General features: G+C 35.6%; 1 protein-coding gene across 2 annotated transcripts in view; it reads right to left on the reverse strand.

The window, feature by feature from the left end:
• Nucleotides 1–1,148: 1,148 nt before the first annotated feature.
• TENT2 (terminal nucleotidyltransferase 2) overlaps nucleotides 1,149–23,891 on the reverse strand; it is a 71,113-nt gene continuing 48,370 nt past the window's right edge. For both annotated transcript variants that reach the window (XM_019462909.2, XM_019462905.2), the window contains exons 12-15: nucleotides 19,469–19,605; nucleotides 9,376–9,467; nucleotides 4,177–4,256; nucleotides 1,149–2,597 (exon numbers count right to left, since the gene is read on the reverse strand). In XM_019462909.2, coding sequence (XP_019318454.1) covers nucleotides 2,523–2,597; nucleotides 4,177–4,256; nucleotides 9,376–9,467; nucleotides 19,469–19,605 — 384 coding nt within the window. In that variant the 3' untranslated portion in view covers nucleotides 1,149–2,522. The remainder of the gene's footprint in view (nucleotides 2,598–4,176; nucleotides 4,257–9,375; nucleotides 9,468–19,468; nucleotides 19,606–23,891) is intronic.

Raw genomic sequence — 23,891 nt, forward strand, 5'->3', positions numbered from 1 at the left:
CACAAGAGTCCAGTCTTCCAGGGTTCACTAAACCAGGTTTAACATCAGCAATAATTATCCTAACATGAGCCAGGCTTTTCCAACTAGTAGTCCCAAATGACTGCTCACCTAGGACAAAAAGCATTCAATCCCAGTTGTGGGAATCTGTTAAACACTAATCAAAAGTATAGAAAGCCACTGTATATTCCTTGCATTTCACTCAACATTTCTTGGGAACACTAACTAAAGCCAACAAGATTTATTTGCAAAGATTCCAGTTCAAACCAACCCAAAACTTAGGCTGCAGTACAGATTGCACATTTTTAACTTCCTAACACTATTTTCTTAATGATACATGCAAATATATAGAAATGGCCAGATCAATACAAACAGAAAATAAAAAGAATGTATTATTCACCACACAAGTAAGTCAAACTGAAAATAATTTAAAAGTCTAAAAAATTTCCTCATATATTAACAGCCACTTATTTGACATATTTGTCTATCACAAGATACATAATTTTAGGTTTCAGTCTATTGACTTAGAAACGGGTACAAGTTTATTAACTTCTTTATGCATTTGTTGTAGCAAGATAGTTAAAAAGTAGCAGCAGTAAGATAGGGTTGACGGGGTATGGCACTGAGAGCTGAGAAAACAGTGGAAGAGTCCATACCATGGTAAATGCTAGGGCTTTCTTAGGAAATGTCCTAATACTATAAAGGCAGAACTCCCTACATACTTCCCCATCCCTGAGAGCTATACAGTATTACCACAGAGCATGAGGACTATTTTTTACTGTTTTTAATGATGCCCAGTCATCACCAAAATATTAACTATGTTCAATACATTCTAATAAAGAAGAGTTGCACAGTGTATATTTTAGGAAACTTTCCAAGAAAAAGAATTGATCTGTAAAGCTTAATTGCTTCAAAAGTGTGAAAACATCAGTAATCTAAAAAATTCACCTATGTGGAAAGCTTTATTCTAAATAATGTCAGGGAAATAGGGTGTTGATGTGCTTAGCTGGCTTAACCAAATATGATCTCCGTTCTGAGATTTTCTGTATAACTATCAAGCATAAAAATTAGATTCAGCTCAGTTCTAGATGATAACTACAGCCTCACCTCATAAGTAAAGCCTCACACAGAAAAAACCAACACATCAACAATTTCCATATATAAACTTTATTCCATTTGACATCATACAAAAATTTAAACTTAAAGAAGAAATGAAAATCTGCACCTTTACAAGTCAAAGAAAAGCAAAAGTCTTAGCATTTGAATTGGTCTGCAAAAAACTCAAATACATTAGAGGTACAAACTGTGCTACAGCAGGTCTCAAAGAAGTTGTACACAGTCCTTCTGAAAAAGTTAAAATTGTTTTCAAGATTACTCTTCATATTTAAATGTACAGGCACTGACCAATTTACAAATATTTACATAAACCATAATCAATCTTAATAAACACTGTAGGTTTTTTTTTAGCAGCCACCACTACTTCTTCATATGGAAAAAAATACTAAAAAAGATATCTTTACAAACATTAAGCTTTTATTTATAATAATTTTGTCTTACCTAAAACATTTTATAGTGGCTTACTGCCTAAAAATTCCAGTTTAGATTACAATCCTACACTTGTACACAGACAAACTCTGATACTGTCAATAGGATATAATCTCAACTTTGATCTTTCAGTTTCTGTTGCTTCATGTTACAGGGAAAATAAAAGCAGGAAAACGTGAAATAAAGTAAAAGTGCACATTGCACTGAACTATCATAAAGCACAGGGGACTTCATGTTTTCAAAAATCTACGATGAACTAATTCTTTAAAACAACTTACTAACCTCTAAACAATACAGGGTGCTCATATTACTACAGTGCAAAATGTACTGTTTTCAACAAAAATTTAAAGCAATCTCAGGAGTACATCAAAAGCATGTGAGGTACTAATGAAATGCTAATATAGACACACCCAAAGCCTCAGTCTATCCCGGAGAGTCAAGTGAAGACTTAAGGCAATTGTCCAGTATTTCATGCCTCTGCAGTGATTTCAGTGAAATTACAGATTTCATTTTGTTTCAAGTAACCGAATAACTGGCTTGAATCTTCACTTTACCAGAACAGACGGGCAACAAACTATATACTGTACGTTATATTTAAGTATGTGTGAATCAGTCCCTTTCCAAAATTCCACACATCTCTTCAGTATTAGCATGTGGTATAATTAATTGAAGTTATATCAAAAACCTTTTATTTGTTCAGATAATTCCCCCAAAAATATTTTATCTGATCTCTTGAAAATCCATGCCATAATATTACGAATCAATGTAAACATTTTCAAAAATACATCTTTAAATCAAAGGGTTTTATTAGGAAATGTCATAATAAAATATGCAATCTTTATATAAGTATGTCCTCTTAAAAATAAAACATGAAAACAAAAACAGTTAAAAAGAAACCATGATGGAGGTAAACAAAATGCATTATGGTGTTACTATTGTTCTTTATTTCTCAGAAGAATTTATTAAGATATAGAAGCCAGTTATCTTTTCAGGATAGCAGCTCTTAAAGGTAGTATACTGTTCAAATCTCTTTTGTTTTTCAATCTGTGCCATGACTGGGAGAAAAAGAAAAAAATAATTCTTAAAACATAAAATATAAGTGGAACAAAAGACTGAAAAGAGAGTTACTAGAATGTTAACAGTGGTTCTCTCTAGGAGGTAAAATTTGGGGTGATTTTGTGTGTGTGTGTGTGTGTGTGTGTGTGTGTGTGTGTGTGTGTGTTTATCTCCCAAGTTTTTAATATAGTAAATGTCTTTTTTCTGCTGTCAGAAAAGAAAATGTTATTTAAAAACCCTATACCTGTGTGGTTCCAATTTATTAATAAAGAAAGGGACAGACACATAGGTGGTACAAAAAGATACAAATGACAATATTAACATTTACTCACAGATTTAAATAATTTCCTCTAAAATAGCAAAGTAATTAAGACAAAACCTTTGGAGTTTGAGAGAGTGTGAGATTACTTCAATTATTTGGTTGACTAGTTTGCATCGATAAGCTTTTCCAATTAAAAATAGTACTACAAAGCAGAGAGTAAATCTCTAATAAACCACTTTTATGTGCTTCAGAAAAAGAAGAGCACACAGAACTTATCAAAAAGAAAAAAACAAATTCTTATTCACAGGCTACAGACTTGGCTCACTACTCGGTGACTGCATATCTGGTTTATTCCTACTTCAGTTGTTCAACTGACTAAAAGTATTGGTTTTATAGCTGAACAATCCTAAATGAAAGTTCAGGCATCAAGAAAAACCACAATGTAGCAATGCTGTTTTTGAATTCTCAGTTTAATCTGATGGACCTAAATATTTCCTCTTGGATATTTGTTTTGCCTTGAAGAATTCTATTAATTTTAAATTTTCTATTCTGGTTGATAAAAAGAGGACCTAATGTGAAAGACAGCTTGTAATATGACATACTTACATTTTTAATTATCATCAAAATAAAGTCTACTTGTATGTCTAATGAAAAAGTATTCCTCTAAAACGACCTTCACAGTTTGCTGATCTTTTTTTCTTTAATGAGGCATTCTCTCCTATCTGTCTCATAGTATATATGTACATCAATGTGTTTTTACACAGTACTTCGAACTCCTTGAGGAAAGAAACCACACCTAGCAAAATCACCGATGAATAAATTCATATTATGGACTAAAGAGTGAAGGAATAAACAGTATTTTATATATATATCTCTGAGGTTTATATATAATGTGTGTGTACACAAATATACACATTGATTTTTTTAATTTCTCAAAATATAAACAAAGATAAAATGGCGCTCGAATTCCTTGTTACAATGGGGTATACAGAAGAAAAATCATAGAACAAACATTAGCTTTCTTCTAAAGCTATAGTAGTTCCTTGATATTTCAAGGATAGAAAGGAGTCTGTTAGGTTTTATTCACTCATTTTGATGCTTACTTCCATGAAAATGAAAGCCATGTAAATGAACAAAGAGTTCAATTTCTCTGTAGGAAAAGTGTATCTAGCAAGTCATGAATTCTCTATTGTGCTACATTAACAGCTTCATAACACAGGAACCATGGCTACTCTGTCCTATTAGATTTTTTTTTTTCATTTTCAAAGCATACTAGTCCACTAAGGTTTCTAGAGTTAATCTCATACACTGCTTACCTTTAAAAATTGATCCTTGATCATGTCAAATTTCTGCTTTTCATGCACAGCTCTGGCCGTATTTGTTCCATCAAAAGGTTCTAGAGTGTCAAATGCACATATAAACAAGAAATTATTAAAATGAGAATTTTGGTTTCTTTATTAGGTTGAACTATATGAAAGAGCCAATATTTGACAGTTTTTAACCTATGAAATAGCAAGTGCACATTGTGAATCCTAATTAGATATCTGCATAAGAAATTTTTATATACCTGTGAACCATCTAATAAGGTAGACAGAATTCAAGTGACAGGACAAGTAAAAACAAAGTCATCAGCATAGGTATGTTTTAAGTCTAAGTTATAAAAATAAGATTTCTGAAGAATGACAAAGGGTCAAAGACCTATCCCCTACCCTTAGAGAACTAAAAATAAAGAACAAAGAATTATCAAAAGGAATAAAACACTATACACAAAAAAGGTGGTCAATGTCAAATATCACAGAAAGGTAATTTTAAATTTAATTTAAAAGACCACTGATTTATCCAGCAGAGGAAAGGTCAATACCTTTGAAACTAGAAGTTTAATACTCATAAGGATGGAAAACAGTACAAAGTTATGGTGTGAGTGGATGGTTTAAAGGTTTAGAAAAAGATACAGTGAGAACAGTAATTTGTAGGGGAAATTTAGCAGTGAAAGAAGAGAAACAGGAGAGCAAGTATAGAAGACAGGAAGAACACAAAGGAAAGGTGTGTGTGTGTGTGTGTGTGTGTGTGTGTGTGTGTGTGTCTCCAATGTTACCTTCCACATATTCACCTCCACCCCACTAACCCTTCCCCCACAAGATAAGAGAGAAGAGTCCATATGTAGTGATAAGGAAACTGTCTATATGAGAGGACAAGGAAATTGAGGATACCAGTGAGAAAAGGAAGATAACTAAAGGCATTAGAAATGAGATGGGATAGCCGAAATAATGCCAGGAGTAGGTAAAAATTACTAGTTTAAGAATTCTGGCACTGAAAAAGGAAAAAAAAAAAAAAAACCCACAAAAACTAATTACAAGAGCCAGTACCAATCAAGAGCATTTTTCAACGATGAGAAGACGTATGTATGCTCTAAAGCTGAAAGAAAATGACTAAAGAGAAAGAGAATCAAGTGGCTAGAAAGAAGAAATGGAACAGAGGGGAAAGACCTGGAAAAAGTGTGGGAGAATAGGAAATCTGATGAAGAGGTTAACTCTAGATTTGTCATATAATCTAAGCAGGCCCATAATTTTAAAACACTCCTTTTGTATGTACATTTTTTGATTGTTTAGAAAGGCTATTTTTAAAAGGAGTTTATTGTCACAGTACAAGCATACCTTGTTTTATTGCACTTCACTTTATTGTGCTTCACAGATACTGTGTTTTTTTGTGGCAACCCTGTGAACAAGTCTACTGGTGGCATTTTTCCAACAGCATTTGCTCACTTTGTTGTCTCTGTCACATTTTGGCAATTCTCACAATATTTCAAACTTTTTATCATTATACTTGTTATAGCGATCTGTGATCAGTGCTCTTTGATGTTGCTATTGGAATTTTTAGGGGGCACCACGACCACACCCATATAGGAAGGCAAACTTTGTAAATGCTGTTGTGTGTTCTGACTGCTCCACCCACTGGCCATTGCCCTGTCTCTCTCCCTTTCCTTGGGCCTTCCTATTTTCCCTGAGACACATCAATATTGAACTCAGGCCAAAAAATAACCCCATGATGGCCTCAAAGTATTCAAGTGAAGTGAAAGAAAGAGTCACACAGTTTTCACTTTAAATCAAAAGCTAGAAATGATTAAGTTTGGTGAAGAAGGCATGCTGAACACCAAGACAGGCCAAAAGCTAAGCCTCTTGGAATGAACGCGAAGTTGTGAATGCAAAGAAGTTCTTGAAGGAAATGAAAAGAGCCATTCCTGTGAACATATGAACATGAAAGTCAAAGTCTTACTGCTGATACGGAAAAAATTTTAGTGGTCTGGACAGAAGACCAAATAGCCACAACATTCTCTTAAGCCAAAATCTAATTCAGAATAAGGCCCTAACTCTCTCCAATTCTACGAAGCCTGAGAGAGGTGAGAAAGCTGCAGAAGAGAAGTCTGAGGCTAGGACAGGTTTGTTCATGAGGTTTAAGGAAAGAAGCCACCTCCATAACATAAAAGTGCAAGGTGAAGGAGCAAGCGCTGATGTGGAAGCCACAGAAATGTATTCAGAAGATGTAGCTAAGATAATTCGTGAAGATGCCTACCGTAAACAACAGATTTTCCAAGTAAATGAAACAGCCTTATACTGGAAGAAGATGCCATCTAGGATTTTCATAACTAGAAAGAAGTCAATGCCTGGCTTCAAAGCTTAAGGATAAGAGGACTCTCCTGTCGGGGGCTAATGTAGCTGATAACTTTAAGTTGAAGCCAATGTTCATTTACCATTCTGAAAATCCTAGGGCCCTTAAGAATTATGTTAAATCTACTATGCCTGTGTTCTATAAATGGAGCAACAAAGCCTAGATCGCAGCACATCTGTCTACAACAGTTTACTAAATTATTTTAAGCCACCTTTTAAGACATACTATTCAGAAAAAAAAAATTCCTTTCAAAATATGACTGCTTATTGACAATGTACCTGGTCACCCAAGAGTGCTGATGAAGATGTAAAAAAAATTGTTGTTTTCACGTCTGCTAACACAACATCCATTCTGCAGCCCAGGGATCAAGAAGTGATTTCGACTTTCAAGTTTCATTATTTAAGAAATATATTTTGTAAGGCTATAAGACAGTGATTCCTATATGGATCTTGGCAAAGTCCACTGAAAAACTTTCTGGAAAGGATTCACCATTCTACATGCCAGTAAGGACATTTGTGATTCATGGGAAGAGGTGAAAATATCAGCATTAATGGGACTTTGTAAGAAGCCGATTCCAGCCCTCATGAATGACTTTGAGAGGTTCAAGACTTCAGTGGAAAAAGTAACTGCAGATGTGGAAAGAGTGAGAGAAGTAGAATTAAAAGTGGAGCCTGAACACTGTTGTCAGCGCAGAGCCTGCGTCAGATCCTCTGTCCCCCTTTCTCTGCTCTCTCCCACTTGCGCTCTCAAAAATAAACAAACATTAAAAAAAGAAGAAGTGAAGCCTGAAGACGTGAATGACTTTTGCCACAATCTCATGATAAAACCTGAATGGATAAGGACTTGCTCTTATAGACGAGCAAAAAAAAAATGGTTTCTTCAGATGGAATTTACTCCTGGTGAAGATGCTGAAATGTCATCAAAGGATTTAATGTTACATAAACTTAGTTGAAAAAAAGAGCAGGGTTTGAAAGGACTGACTCCAATTTTCAAAGAAATACTGTGAGTAAAATGCTCTCACATGCTATAGAGAAATCATTTGTGAAAAGAAGTCAATCAACGCAGCAAACTTGACTGTCTCATTTTAAGAAATTGCCACAGCCACCTCAATCTTCAGCAATCAGCATCCTGATTAGTCAGTAGCCATCAACATCAAGACAAGATCCTCCACCAGCAGAAAGATTATGACTTGCTGAAATCTCAGACAATGGTTAGCATTTTTTAGCAACAGTCTTTTTAAATTAAGGTATGTACATTTTTCTTTCTTTCTTTTTTTTTTAATATCTTATTTATTTTGAGAGAGAGCATGAACGGGCAAGGGGCAGAGAGAGGGAGACAGAGAATCCCAGGCAGGCCTGTACTGTCAGCATGGAGCCTGATGTGGAGCTCAAACTTAAAATCCATGAGATCAGGACCTGAGCCGAAATCAAGAGCCGGACGCTTGACTGAGCCACCCTGTATACTGTTCTTTTAGACGTAATACTATTCACACCTCATAGACTACAATATAGGGTAAACGTAACTTTCATATGACCAGGAAACCAAAAACTTCATTTGACTCACTTTATTGTGATATTTGCTTTATTGCGGTGGTCTGGAACTGAACCCACAATATATCCGAGGAACGCCTGTGCTTTTTTTTAAAAATAGAGTAATGCCTTATGCCAAGCTACCGGATCACATCACACACAGCACTTCACAACAGTTTTTAATATTCAAAAGAACACAAGTAACTAAAATAATACAAACCCACTATGCAATTTAACCAACCACCAAAGCAGGAAATTAAATTTCATATTCAAAGACGCTTAAGATGTTGCATATAATCCAAGAATAAAATATTCTAAATTTGATGTTTTCCTACAAACACTGCACTTAACACTTAACACATTCGTTTTTACCTCAAGATTTACAAAAGTCTTCAACTTGGAATCTGTGAGAGTAATTTTGCCTCTTGAAGTCAATTTCCCACCAACTCAAAGAAATATTCAACAACATGTAAATTAATTTTAGAGAACAGATTATCTTCAGAGCATTCGATTTTTAAAGTAAAATAAATACTATTCATAAAAACTTAGCTTGCCTTAAGTATCGATATTTTAGCTATAAAAGAACTCATTTTATCTCAGTATAAGAATCATCACAGGAAGATAATATTTTCTTCCACCTCAAGTCATGAAATTAAATTTCAATCACCTACAAGCAGGAGGGATGAATAAAAGACTGCTCAAATATTACCAACTGGAAGATTAAACGCCTAAATTCGTATTTACTATTTTTTACAGCTAAAGAATTAATTTTTTAAAATTCAATGAAAACACTCAGCCATAAAAAAGAATGAAATCTTGTCATTTGCAACAACGTGGATGGAGCTAGAGAGTATTAAGCTAAGTGAAGTAAGTCAGAGAAAGACAAATGCCATATGATTTCACTTATATGTGGAATTTAAGAAACAAAACAAACAAACAGAGGGGGAAAAAGGGAGGCAAACCAAAAAACACACTCTTAACTACAGAGAACAAACTGATGGCTACCATAGGGGAGGAGAGTGGGGGGATGGATTAAATAGGTGATGAGGATTAAGGAGGGCACTTGTGATGGGCACTGCATGGTGTATGTAAGTACTGAATCACTAAATTCTACACTTAAAGCTAATATTACACTGTATGTTAACTGGAATTTAAATAAAAAGTTGGAAGAAAAAAAAGAAAATTTTATAACTAAAAGACTTGTAAGCCAGAATATGAATGTATTAATTTTAACTGAAATACAAACTGAAATTATTCAAGTAATTCTCTCAGTACCATGGTGATAACTGGGTGGTAAAGTAGTAGTTGTGGGAAAGCTACCTTCGACACAGATGTATTTATTTCTCCATTCAATACCATCAGGCCTGGGAATGGCTTTGGCTTCACGAACTGAAATCATTTGACTGTTCCAGCTAAAAGAAGAAAAATATCGTGTTAACTATTTGCTTAATTTTCATTTTATTAGGTTTATCATATTTAACAGTGAGTCCCATTCTGATTTTCTCACAGAATACTGAAACTTGCCTCCACCCTCAGCACCCCCTATTTCCCCTTCTCCTTTTTTCTCCATAGCACTTATATTCTAACAATTTGCTTATTTATTATGTTACTGTTTATTGTGTGTCTCTCCCAAGCCGAATGAAAGCTCCAAGATAATTTATGTATTTTTTTCACTGTTCGAATATTGTTTAGTACAAAGTAAACATTCAATACATATTTACTGAATAAATGAATATGAAAAATAAGAAAATATAAGCAGAAAATATAAAAATTATGTTCATTGTTAGCACCTCAGGAAGGATTTCTTATTAAGACATGTAATCGCACATTGTTTTCAGATATCATTAAATAATCTTGTTTAGTGCATGTCCATTTATATGATTTGGGAGAAAATTTTGCAATTTTCCAATAGAAGCCAGTAGGTGCTGTTTTAGGAAAAAATAATACTCTATGAAAACATATTGTTATTGCTGTATATCAGATGTAGCTATTAACAGTAAAGTTATATTCAAATAAAACAATTTTATCAGCATGTCGAAAGGTAAACTGACCAATCTGTCTGTAGTAGGTACTAACCTTACATTCTGGTTTTGTTTGGTTTTTTTATTTCTTTATAATAGTTCTGCACAAGTATGATTTTCGTTTTCTCTAAAATGTATGACAATTCACCTTGTATACAAGATAAAAATAAGTTTGGAAAATAGGTGAAATCTTTTTTTTTTTTTTCAGCCATATTTAGTTCTGTTCACCATTTCAGTAAGAATAGAAAGACCAAGTTTTGGGACCTTCCATCTCCAACATTTATCTACTCGTCCTCTATTTATCAGACAAAGAATTTCTAAGAATATAATCATGGGTCCAATATGGCATTTGTTTCTGGAAAACTGATCCATCTCTATGTTAAATATGCAAGAAAACATTGCACCTTGTGAAGTTGGATAATTGAATAGGATCCTTGAAGTATGATTTTCTATTTTTTCTTATCAGGAATACTAGAAATACTTAACAAAGACAGCTTTTAAATTAAGAATACGTATCAGAATTTATGCTTTTTAAAAACTAGGTAGGTTATCAAAGAGAAATACTTAGTATTAATTACAGTAACATGTTTTAGATCTGTCATGTACAGTAGCTCCATTAGTAGAAACTCCAAACAGAAAAGAACTACAATGCTCTGTTGGTCCAGGTTTGTTTCCAAAATTTTTGTAAAATAACAAGGAACGGGCATCTAGCTGGTTTAGTCATAAATAGAGCATGAGACTCTCGATTTTGGGGTCATGAGTTCAGGACCCACACTGGTTATAGCGATTACATACATACATAAATACAAAAGAAAAAAAAATAACAATGTAAAGGAGAGAGTTATAGAACCATGTGCCAGAACCAAACAATGATACTTTGTGCTACACTTTACTTCATACCACTTGAGGTAAATTTCACTAATAAAATGAACTTTTTCCTGAGACTACTTGTTTCTCATTCAACTTAAAGGACAGTTGAATCTGAAATAAAGTTAAAATTGGAATGTTAAAAAGGTGTAGACCGATTTTTTTTCTTTCAGACAAATTTAGAATGTTGAAATACTGTATCCTGCTGTTAAATTACAGTTTTTTGTTTTTTTATTAATCAAAGGAACTCTTCTTACCACCATATTTCTATGAAATACAATCCTGAATTTATATTACATGCCAATACTTAGTTCTAAACTGGGTCACAGAAACATATGTTACATACCTACATTCACTTTATTATCCCTAACCAGGTATCATTTAAGCTGCAGCCTATAATCAACCTGAATAATGCAGCTATTTAAGTGACTATATCATTTGAAGTACTTCACAAAGGGAAAAAAAAAAAAAATTTTAAAACACTATAATTTAGACTGATTCAATCTATTGCATTTTCAAAGCGCTTTTAAATATTTCTAAATTGTTAAATATTTGAAATAATAAAATATGATATATAATTTATTTACTATTTTTATTTTTAGAGGTGAATTTAAATGTAGAATCCAAATGGAAATTTATAAACATTTTCCCTAAACATGTCATTCTTTTTTTTTATTTATTTATTTATTTATTTTTAATTTTTTTTTTAAACGTTTATTTATTTTTGAGACAGAGAGAGACAGAGCATGAACAGGGGAGGGGCAGAGAGAGAGACACAGAATCCGAAACAGGCTCCAGGCTCTGAGCGGTCAGCACAGAGCCCAACGCGGGGCTCGAACTCAGTGACCGTGAGATCATGACCTGAGCCGAAGTCAGACGCTCAACCGACCGAGCCACCCAGGTGCCCCCCTAAATATGTCATTCTTTAAAACAGGGTCCTAATTAACCCTTGTATCATACTATATTTTTTGTTATTTTATTTTATTTATTTTTTTAAGCATATAGTGCAACAATGATTTCAGGAGTAGATTCCTTAGTGACCTTTACCCATTTAGCCCATCTCCCCTCCCACAACCCCTCCCGTAACCCTCAGTTTGTTCTCCATATTTATGAGTCTCTTCTGTTCTGTCCCCCTCCCTGTTTTTATATTATGTTTCCCTTCCCTTAGGTTCATCTGTTTTATCTCTTAAAGTCCTCATATGAGTGAAGTCATATGATTTTTGTCTTTCTCTGACTAATTTCACTCAGCATAATACCCTCCAGTTCTATCCATGTAGTGGCAAATGGCAAGATTTAATTATTTTTGATTGCCGAGCAATACTCCATTGTATGTATATGCCACACCTTCTTTATCCATTCATCCATCGACAGACATTTCGGCTCTTTCCATACTTCAGCTATTGTCGATAGTGCTGCTGTAAACACTGGGGTGCATGCGTCCCTTCTAAACAGCACCCCATATCTTGGATAAATACCTAGTAGTGCAATTGCTGGGTCATAGGGTAGTTCTATTTTTAGTTTTTTGAGGAACCTCCTCCATACTGTTTTCCAGAGTGGCTGCACCAGCTTGCATTCCCATCATACCATATTTTTCTATTGTAATTTGTTTGCCATATGAAAATCTATTATTTTTCACTCAATAATTAAGGTGTAAAATAAGATACAGCCTATAAAAGAGGAATGTGTCAGGAAAGCAGATAGAGGGCTTAATTTAATCTAAAATAGATTTGATAATATATGGTAATATTTTGAATATAAAACTTAGTTTACCAACTCTATATTGGTAAGATGCCTGCTTCTTTACTTCAGTAATGATAATGGACTGCTACTCATCCATTAACTCTCTCCTAGCCATTTTTTTAATGACAAAGTGTTTTGAAATGTTTTCTTAAATAGGAACATTAAAATTAAAATTTTAAGTCTAACAAAGCAAGTCAAAATTATGGGTCTGATACTATATGACCATGTATATATGTACACACATACATATACATACATACATACAAATACATACACACATATGCTAAGACTAGTCTAATTAAGTGAACAAATATATATTTGGGGCTGGGAAGCAAACAAAAAGAAAACTTTGTCAGGGATTTCAAGCTTCTTATGCAGACAGAAAATTTTGGTCTAATGCCAGAGTTTTGTTTTTAAAAAAATTTTTTTAACGTTTATTTTTGAGACAGAGAGAGACAGAGCATGAGCGGGGGAGGGTCAGAGAGAGAGGGAGACACAGAATCCAAAGCAGGCTCCAGGCTCTGAGCTGTCAGCACAGAGCCTGACGCGGGGCTGAAACTCATGGACCGTGAGATCATGACCTGAGCCGAAGTCGGACGCTTAACCGACTGAGCCTCCCAGGCGTCCCTAGAGTTTTCTTTTGTTAGAGTTCTGTTTTGTTTTGACTGGTTCTCCTTCTGCTTGACCCTTTCTTCCACCTGACTCCTTAAATTCTGGTGTCCACCAGGGTCTCACCTCTTTCAATCTTCTTCTAATGCTACAGCACCCTTCCTAAGCTTTAACAGTCTGATGTTTCTTTCCCAAATCCTCTTCTCCAGCCCTGATCTTGATACTAAGCTCAAGGACAATCCTTGCAATTAACAACTGGAAACCACCACCTGGATGTCCTACATGCATCCCTGTGCCCACATTTTCGAGACTAATTTAATACATTCTGTCTATGGTCAGAATAAACCACTTCCGTGCACACCCCCTCAACTTTCTTACCCTTCCTGCTGCACTGATCTTATTTGGTTGAAAAACAACCATTATTAAATCTATGTCTACTCCAATTCATTCCCATGCAGCTCAACAGGCCTGGAGAGAAATATGCAACCATGCTGACCTTTAAATTCATGACAACTTTAAATGCACTTTAAATTTATGATGACTTAGCTCAAAAAGACCTTAGATGCTACTACCCACCAATTATATTGTATTTCCATAGTTAATACACTCCTTTATTCTCCTACAGGATAATTCATACTTCCTCTCACTTTTCAAATTTCCTCACAATCATTCCCAGTTGATGTCCATCCTTCATTTCACTAAAAAACTAAAGCAACCAAAAGATAATTTCTATACCTCCCACTCTTATCAATTCCTCTATATCCACATACTCTGCTTTTTCTTTTTTTTTTTAATAATTTTTTTTAATGTTTATTTATCTTTGGGAGACAGGGAGACAGAGTGGGGGAGGGGCACAGAGAGAGGGAGACACAGAATCTGAAGCAGGCTCCAGTCTCCGAGCTGTCAGCACAGAGCCTGATGCAGGACTTGAACCCACAAAGCGGGATCACGACCTGGGCCAAAGTCAGACACTCAACCAACTGAGCCACCCAGGTGGCCCTTCTTCTTATTATTATTAATGCATTGTCTGTGCTCCTATCCCACTTGTGCTCTAGATTCCAACCCTCCTTGATTCAAAAAAAGTATACTGTTCAACAATTTACTATGTATTTTCCTGCTATCATCAATTTTGACATCAAGATGGGTTATTTCTCCTGAAATACTCAACCCCACTGAACTCTCCAATTCCTTTTTGTTATTATTATTTGAGAGAGAGAGAGAGAGAGAGAGAGAGCACGCGAGCAGGGGAGAGGGGCTGAGGGAGAGACTTAACTCCGATTTCTACTCTCCATTCTATATACTACACTATGTGTATTTAATTCTTCCCTGTTCTCTCTTGAGCCCACACCAGTGATGCTTTTTACCCCCATTATTCCACAGAAACTGCTCCTGGCAAGAGACCAGGGGCCTCCCATGTGGACCAATGTTCCAACGGTCACCTTTTACTGCTCATCTTGAACTTGACCTATCAAAAACTGTGACACAGATAATCACTCCTTCCCCCTCGAAACACTTCCCCCACCTTTGGATTCTAAGACAATACATTCTATTGGCTTTCCTCCTATCTCAATGATCCTCCCTTTTGGACTATAAATTAGTTCTTTCTTATCCCTCACCTCATTTTTATTTCATCTTTGTATTATGAAATTCTTCAGAGAGAAAAACTTGAAAAGCATATAAGCTCAAAAAGAATACAATAGTGTTAACATTTCCCACACGTGCTTGTATATGTGTATATGTGCGTGTTTTGAACTGAACTATTTGCTAAGCTGTGGATACATGAAACTTCATTTCTTTATCTTTTGGCATATATCTCCTAAAGAACTTTGTTTCCTTTATAATACCAACAGCATCTAGAAATTAACAGTAAGTCAAATGCCTTTTATAATTCCTCCACCCTAATCAGATTATAATCAAGGCTCGTGTATTGTATTTGTCCCATCTCCTTAACCTGAAAAAGTTCTCTCCACTTATTTTTTTAATGACATTGACATTTTAAGAGACTAGGCCAGTTGTTTCAAAAAACACCTATATTTTGAATTTGCCTCTCTTCTTTGTGTCATTTAACATATTCCTGTATCTTCTGTACTTCCTATAAACCTCTTAACAAGGGACTTTCTAAGGGTTGTCTTTGGGCCTTTTCTCTTTCCTATGGGTTTTTTCAAACAGTTTCATAGCTTTAAATACCATTTACCTGTTGACAACTCCCAAATATATAGCTCTAACCATGACCTCTCTCCTGAACTCTAGATTTGTATATCCAACTATATACTCAATATCTCCACGTGAATATTTTGCAGGTATCTCAACTTTTCAATGTTTAAAATCAATAATGCTCTTCCACTGCCTTCCCCATTACACCTAATGGCAACTCCATTGTTTCAGTTGCTTGCCAAAAACTTAGAAATCATTCTTGACTCCTTCTCATATGCTACATCTAATCTGTTGCAAATTAATACTATACAAGTGAATCTGACTACTTTTCATCCACTTCCACTATAATCATCCTTATCCAAGGCACTTCTCTTAAATTATTGTAATATCCTTCTAAGTAGGCTCCCTGCTTATGCCCTTGGCTCCCCTCAGTCTATTCTTACCCACCAGCAGCCAGTCTGTTCTTCCCTGTGATAAACCAAACCAGATTACATCATTTCTCTACTGGAACCACTCCAGTGGTTTTCCGTACCACCCAAAGGAAAAGCCAAAGTCACCAAAATTAACTAGATAGCCCTACATGATGTAGCTTTCCTTAACTCTTTGAAAGCATTTTCTTCAATTCTCTTCCAGGCACACTGGCCTCTTTGCTATTCCTTGAAGATGTCAGACAACCCCCATCTCAGGTTCTTTGTCTTTGCACTTGCTTTTCCTTCTGTTTGGAAACCTCTTCTCCACAGACACATAACTCACACATTCCTCTCCATCATTTCTTTATTAAAGGCCACTTTTTGGGGCGCCTGGGTGGCTCAGTTGGTTAAGCATTAAGCATCTGACTTCGGCTCAGGTCATGATCTTGTAGTTCGTGAGTTCGAACCCCGCACTGGGCTCTGTGCTGACAGCTCAGAGCCTGGAGCCTGCTTCAGATTCTGTGTCTCCCTCTCTCTCTGCCCCTCCCCTGCTCGTACTCTGTCACCCTCTCCCAAAAATAAATAAACATTAAAAAAAAATTTTAAAAAAAAGAGATCACTTTTTCTGTGGGACTTTTCCTTCACCATGCTAAGTAATAAACTGCAATGCAGGCATTAAAACTGTAAGAATTACATATACCAGAAACTCCTTTTTTGCTTTTGCTTTATTTTTCTCCACTTACCACCATCTAACATGCTAGACATTTTGTTTGTTTATTGTCTCTCTATAGTACAATACATATGCAACGTAAGCTCCATGAAGACACTTTTGCCTGTTTTGTCAACTGCCATATCCCTGATGCATAGAAAATAGCTTGATATGTAGTAGGCACTCAATGATTTATTAAATGAGATGAAAAAAATCAGAATAAGAAAGGAGATGGCTGGAAAAATTAGGCCTTTGTAATTTCCTTCTTAAAAAATGTATTTAAGTATGTAGGCATGCATTTTTAACTTGAGATAGACTAGCAGTAATGGCATGTGATTAGGCAGCCAGAGAATAAAGAGGATTAAAAAAATAGGTAACCTTTTAAGGTTCCTAGAATCTCTAGTACCTAGGAGTTTTTAAGATATTTAAAACTTAAATTTTTCCTTTGTTTTGCTAAAATACAAAATTATTACATTCTGACTTTTTTTTCCCTTGGTTCTCTGAGCTACCTGATCCTTTTTTTTATTTTGTCAGTTCCCTGCTCCCAGGTACAGTTCTAGAAGCGTGGCTTCATTTTAAGAATTTTCAGCAGGAAGGTTTGGGAGAAAGCTGTGAGTGAAGCAGATAGGAAAATCTTAGTGATTTTTAAATGGCCATACCAAATTTCTGCAACATTTATGCCATGTACTCAAGCGTTGCTTAATAGGCACTTAATTCTGCCTTCAAGTAAAGAGAATTTTTTAAACGAGTATCTCCAAGTTCAGAAGAAATCCTTACAAACATTTCTAACAGCTGCCAGAATTCCTCTGAACAGCACCTAGTTCATTGCCATGACTACATTCTTGGCAGTGCTCTCTCCAGTCAAATTTCTGAAAATATCTGGTATGAAACAACAATATATTTGACAACTGCACTGTATGATGAAAGAATGGGTGAAGATGTCTCCTAAATCATGTATCATAGTGGTAACAAATGCATCCAAAAGTTCAAAACCTCTTTTGAAACCTCAGCATCCTAGCCAGTATCATTTGGTACAACCGGCTAGTTTCTGTTAATACTAAACTAACACACAAACCTGCACATCTACCATCTTGTTTCAGTCCAACAAAGCAGTTGATTTTCAAGGTACTGGTATCTAGATGTTCTAGTCCTAAACTATACGTGGTAGAAATATCTTTTTTCTATGAATCCTTTCCCTCTCTTCAAACTTCCCTAATTTACAATAAAACAGACGATGCCAATATATCCTAAAAATTAAGAATATAGTTTTGGAGTCAGACCCCAGACTGAATCCCAGTTCTCTAACTACCTGGCTGTACTGCCATAGGCAAGTTTAAAGTATACAAAGTATACAAATTCCCTAGGCCTCACGGGGGATTACCAGGAGGATTAAATGAAATAATATATAGAAATCACTTGGCATACTGTAGGCCATTAGGTACTCACTAAACATTAGCTACAGTTACTGCAACATCTCAAAAATCTTAACTCTAGAATAACCTTTATAGTCTCTTACATCCCATGTCTCTTATTTCTTAAATCTTTTCTTGTCTTTATAAATGAAGGCTCCTTCCTTTTTATCCTTATTGCCTGGACTTACACTCTGGTGCTGGTCATTTTTAACGGTGATTATTTTAACTTCATTCTTATTCAACTACTTTCCTCCAGCATTTTTCCTACTCCTTTTCTTAACCTAATTCAGTAATTTTTAAGTCACCTTTAGTATCTTTGCAACATGTCTGTAATCTTACCCTCTGCTTCAAAAGTATTTATTTATAGCAAGTATTTTTCAAGTAGCCACTGTCTGGCACTAGGGTAGGTAATGGAGACACAACTGTAAACTAAACAGGCACAGAATGGTAAAAGCTCTGCTTTGAGGAATTTAAATAACATTACTTCTTTCATGCCCTATGTTTCAAATCATCTCCTACGAGGCAGGTTTCTTTAGAGCTACTGCATCACAGCAAACAAAACAATACTGACACTGCAGTAAAGCATCATAGTTAAGAGTATGGATTTTGCAGTCAAAACCAACAGAAATACTCCCCTGACTAGCTGTGTGATCTTAGGGAAAGTTTCTTCACCTCTCTAAATGCTTCACTGGTAAAATGGGCATAATATAATACCACATGATATGGTTATTATGTAAACTGAGATAATACATATCTGTTTAGAACAATTTTTCCCACCTAATAACAGCAATTTATTACAAATGCTATTTTCCCTCTCTCCAAATCTCTTCCAAGTGGCACCCTCCTCCTCTAACTTTGTACAACTCCTAAGTCCTCTCTCTTCCTCCTTCAAGCTTTTCAGAGGAGCTGCAAACAATCCCTAATGCCACTCAATCTGGACTAAGAACTCCCTTAAGAACTTTCAGTTAAATCCAGTCTGATTATACACTTTAGTGTTCTATGTTTACCTATCACCCTCAGAAGAAGAAACAAAAAAAAAAAAAAAAGGAAAAGGAGTATTCCTTGATTTTTATTCATACTAACACAACTATTCAGGTATCAAGTATCCAGAAGATCTTTTCCCAAGTTTGTTTTAGCTGTGTTTAAAATAAATCTTAACTTCCTAAAAACAGATGTTTCAAACTATGTAGCACCTATACAGGGCCATCACAAACATTTATTCAGGCCCTGCTATGAAAAGAGGCAGGTAAACATAAAATGAAATCGCTACTGAAATCTACTAAAATCGGGCTTACTGAACTGTAATTTTTCATTAGCTAGGAATGTGAAATCTACTTAGTTTCTAACAATTAATCATTGGAATATTAAATTTTATAAACTGTGTACTTCTAGACAAGTCTGTAGCACTGAAATTAACAAATATAGCTTCCGACCAAAATTGTAGCATTCACAGAGATAAATGAATAAACACAATTTGAAATTTTCACTTACTCAAATTCTGTAGCATAATATTTAAGAAAGCCCAGTAAGAGGTCCCCAAGATTTGATTCATTCTTCGAGAGGTAAGGAGGAACATTACATGGAGCTTGATGTACAAGATGCAGCTGTATAGCAGGACTAAAAGATTCCTGTCAAAAAGAAAAAGGGGGAAATATAAAGCCATTTAAAACACACACTAAAAACTTTACAAATCCTGACGTAATGCTCTCTGAAGAAGAGAGAAGAAATCTTTATGTTGGCAGTTTGGAAATCTGAAGTTTTTCTCCTACTAAGGATTTCACCAGTATTTGGAGTATGCCAGAAAATACTTAAAAAACTAAGAGATTCTAAACCTTGGCTGAGGTATATCACTCATTTAAGTGGATCCCTACAGTAGCAAAAAATTTTCTAATTCATAAACCCTTACTGTACATACTAAGATTTCATCAAATTACATATGGATTTCTTTATAAATGTATCTCCTTAACTGCTTCTACAAGGAGCAGTTGTACTTTATAAAGGGTTAAATCAAGCACAAGGTAAGAGCGTTTTCTAACTGCCACTTAAAATTTCTCTTAGAGACCATAAAAGTAATTAATATATGTATAGTACTTATACCAATTTTAAGATTCTTAAAATTTTATTTCATTTTTGTATTTTGTATCTTAATGGGAAGGAAAGACAGAAATTCAACATGAATTAAACTTCAAAAGACAAAGAAGGCAGGGAAAAGAAGAAAGGAAACAAACCAGAAAGCAATATTCAGCAAACTTTTACCACAATATTCATAAAGGAGGGTATCATTTGCTTGTAATCCATGCTGAAACAACACACTTATTGGAAAGAATACTAATGGGTACTTATCTTTTTGCTGATAGTAGGCCATTCATTTTCATGTATGATCTTTATTAGTAACAAATTCTGGTTCTAAAACATACTGAATGAACTATGGAGGTTCTAACGTAATACATATCCACGTATCAGAAAAAAACTTTAAGGTAATTTGAACACTGTCCTTAAGATGGGTTTTCTACATGCCTCTTTGCCATCAGAGTAATAGATTTTTTTTTTAAGCAACTTGTTCAGGCAAAACAGCTTATCTTTAAGGTTCCCAAATACCTAACAAATCAACCTTCGGTTTATGGATATCAATTCAATTAGTAATGTCTAAGTCACTCCATTAAATTTAAAAAAAAGGCTCCCAAAAAACTAAGCTGATACAGAGAAACAGGGTAGTGCATCTATTTAAAGGCAGTCCTCGGGGTGCCCGGGTGGCTCAGTTAGTTAAGCATCTGACTCAATTTCAGCTCACATCATGATCTTACAGTTCATGAGCTCAAGCCCCACATTGGGCTCTGTGCTGGCAATGCGAAGCCTGCTTGGGATTCTCTCTCTCCCTCTCTGTCTCTGCACCTCTCCTTTCACCTGCTTGCAAGCGTGAGTGCGCTCTCTCTCAAAAACAAATAAACATTTTTAAAAATTTTAAAAATAAAGGTAATCCTCAAAACTCCCAGTAAAAATAAAGGAGCAAGAAAATAACAAATTCTCTCCCTGTCCTACAATTCTATCAATAATTTTTAACTACCAAGAAGTAATAGATTACCTTTCTCTCAGAAGACCATTCTACCCCAACCACAGTTTGTAAAGCTGACACTCCTAAACCTGGAACTTCCCCTTACACTTCTCTCAGATTTAGTATTACATTATGAGACTAAGGTAGAAATCTACATTGTCTCTCCAACTAGGGGGAGTACAAGAGAAGCCTCAATTTCTAAGAAAGCATGAAAGCAGAGGGGCAGCAGGAGTACTGCGTCTACTACCCTCTGTCTTGTACTTGGTAAGTATAAAACTGGACTTAGGACAGCATTTTAACTTGTAAAATTTAAATGTTATTTTCTGGCTAATTAAACAAAAAGATATAAGTTCAAATGACAAGGAGAAGAAAAGTAGATCACTGTTAATACCTTCTGCTCAGAAAGCTTTTTACTAATTTTGATTTCTAGCGCATAGCACACTAAGAATTCAATTTATGAACTGATGCTGAAATAAAACAGTCATTTTCTTACCTTAATTCTAAAACTGTTTGAACCTCTTTTAAAATTTTTATTTTTTTTCAATAATTTAAATAAAAAGATCATTAACTGTGATTAACAATGAAGAGTTGTGAGACCTACTCTACTCAAATGCTGAATGACTTGACTAACAGTTTGACCAGTCTCCTCTTAGCTCCATTATTCTTTTCCATGGTCACATACAAAAAAGGCCATGGCATATATACTTGGGGAGAACCAAAAGAGAAATCCAAACTTAAAAAAAAAAAAAAAAAAAAAAAGGGTCTAAAAGATGCCATAAGTAAACAGAAATTCCATTTAACCATCAGAAATCCCCATTGTTAGCAATCCTAAAATTCATATGGAACCACAAAAGGCCCCGAATAGCCAAAGTAATTTTGAAGAAGAAGACCAAAGCAGGAGCCATCACAATCCCAGACTTTAGCCTCTACTACAAAGCTGTAATCATCAAGACAGCATGGTACTGGCACAAAAACAGACACACAGACCAATGGAATAGAATAGAAACCCCAGAACTAGACCCACAAACGGATGGCCAACTCATCTTTGGCAAAGCAGGAAAGAACATCCAATGGAAAAAAGACAGTCTCTTTAACAAATGGTGCTGGGAGAACTGGACAGCAACATGCAGAAGATTGAAACTAGACCACTTTCTCACACCATTCACAAAAATAAACTCAAAATGGATAAAGGACCTGAAAGTGAGACAGGAAACCAACAAAACCCTAGAGGACAAAGCAGGAAAAGACCTCTCTGACCTCAGCCGTAGCAATTTCTTACTTGACATATCCCCAAAGGCAAGGGAATTAAAAGCAAACATGAACTATTGGGACCTTATGAAGATAAAAAGCTTCTGCACAGCAAAGGAAACAACCAACAAAACTAAAAGGCAACCAATGGAATGGGAAAAGATATTTGCAAATGACATATCGGACAAAGGGCTAGTATCCAAAATCTATAAAGAGCTCACCAAACTCCACACCCGAAAAACAAATAACCCAGTGAAGAAATGGGCAGAAAACATGAATAGACACTTCTCTAAAGAAGACATCCGGATGGCCAACAGGCACATGAAAAAGATGCTCAACCTCGCTCATCAGGGAAATACAAATCAAAACCACACTCAGATATCACCTCACGCCAGTCAGAGTGGCCAAAATCAACAAATCAGGAGACTATAGATGCTGGAGAGGATGTGGAGAAACGGGAACCCTCTTGCACTGTTGGTGGGAATGCAAACTGGGGCAGCCACTCTGGAAAACAGTATGGAGGTTCCTCAAAAAATTAAAAATAGGGGCGCCTGGGTGGCTCAGTCGGTTGGGCGTCCGACTTCGGCTCAGGTCGCGATCTCGCGGTCCGTGAGTTCGAGCCCCGCGTCGGGCTCTGGGTTGACGGCTCAGAGCCTGGAGCCTGCTTCCGATTCTGTGTCTCCCTCTCTCTCTGCCCCTCCCCCGTTCATGCTCTGTCTCTCTCTGTCTCAAAAATAAATTTAAAAATGTTAAAAAAAAAATTAAAAAAAAAAAAAATTAAAAATAGACCTACCCTATGACCTAGCAGTAGCACTGCTAGGAATTTACCCAAGGGATACAGGAGCACTGATGCATAGGGGCACTTGTACCCCAATGTTTATAGCAGCACTCTCAACAACAGCCAAATTATGGAAAGAGCCTAAATGTCCATCAACTGATGAACGGATAAAGAAATTGTGGTTTATACACACACAATGGAGTACTACGTGGCAATGAGAAAGAATGAAATATGGCCCTTTGTAGCAACATGGATGGAACTGGAGAGTGTTATGCTTAGTGAAATAAGCCATACAGAGAAAGACAGATACCATATGTTTTCACTCTTATGTGGATCCTGAGAAACTTAACAGAAACCCATGGGGGAGAGGAAGGGAAAAAGAAAAAAGAAAAAAAGGAGGTTAGAGTGGGAGAGAGCCAAAGCATAAGAGACTCTTAGAATTGAGAACAAACTGAGGGTTGATGGGGGGTGGGAGGGAGGGGAGGGTGGGTGATGGGTATTGAGGAGGGCACCTTTTGGGATGAGCACTGGGTGTTGTATGGAAACCAATTTGACAATAAACTTCATATATTGAAAAAAAAAATTAAAAAAAAAAAAAGAAATCCCCATTGTTGGTAATTATTCACATTACAGAAAGATTCTCTGCTTTAAGAAAAATTTCACCAAAGAATTTTTTTTAAAGGGAGCTGCCCCATTGCACATGTATTTAAAAATAATATATGCTACCTTGGATATGAGTAGGCAGAACTTTAACATATTAGAAAACACATAAAGAACAATGAAAAGTCAAAGGAATTACATCCTAAATCCATGGAAAAACAATTTAACTGATAGAA

This window comes from Panthera pardus, unplaced genomic scaffold, assembly GCF_024362965.1.
Source record: "Panthera pardus isolate Hobbes unplaced genomic scaffold, ASM2436296v1 HiC_scaffold_2, whole genome shotgun sequence".
NCBI lineage: Eukaryota > Metazoa > Chordata > Mammalia > Carnivora > Felidae > Panthera > Panthera pardus.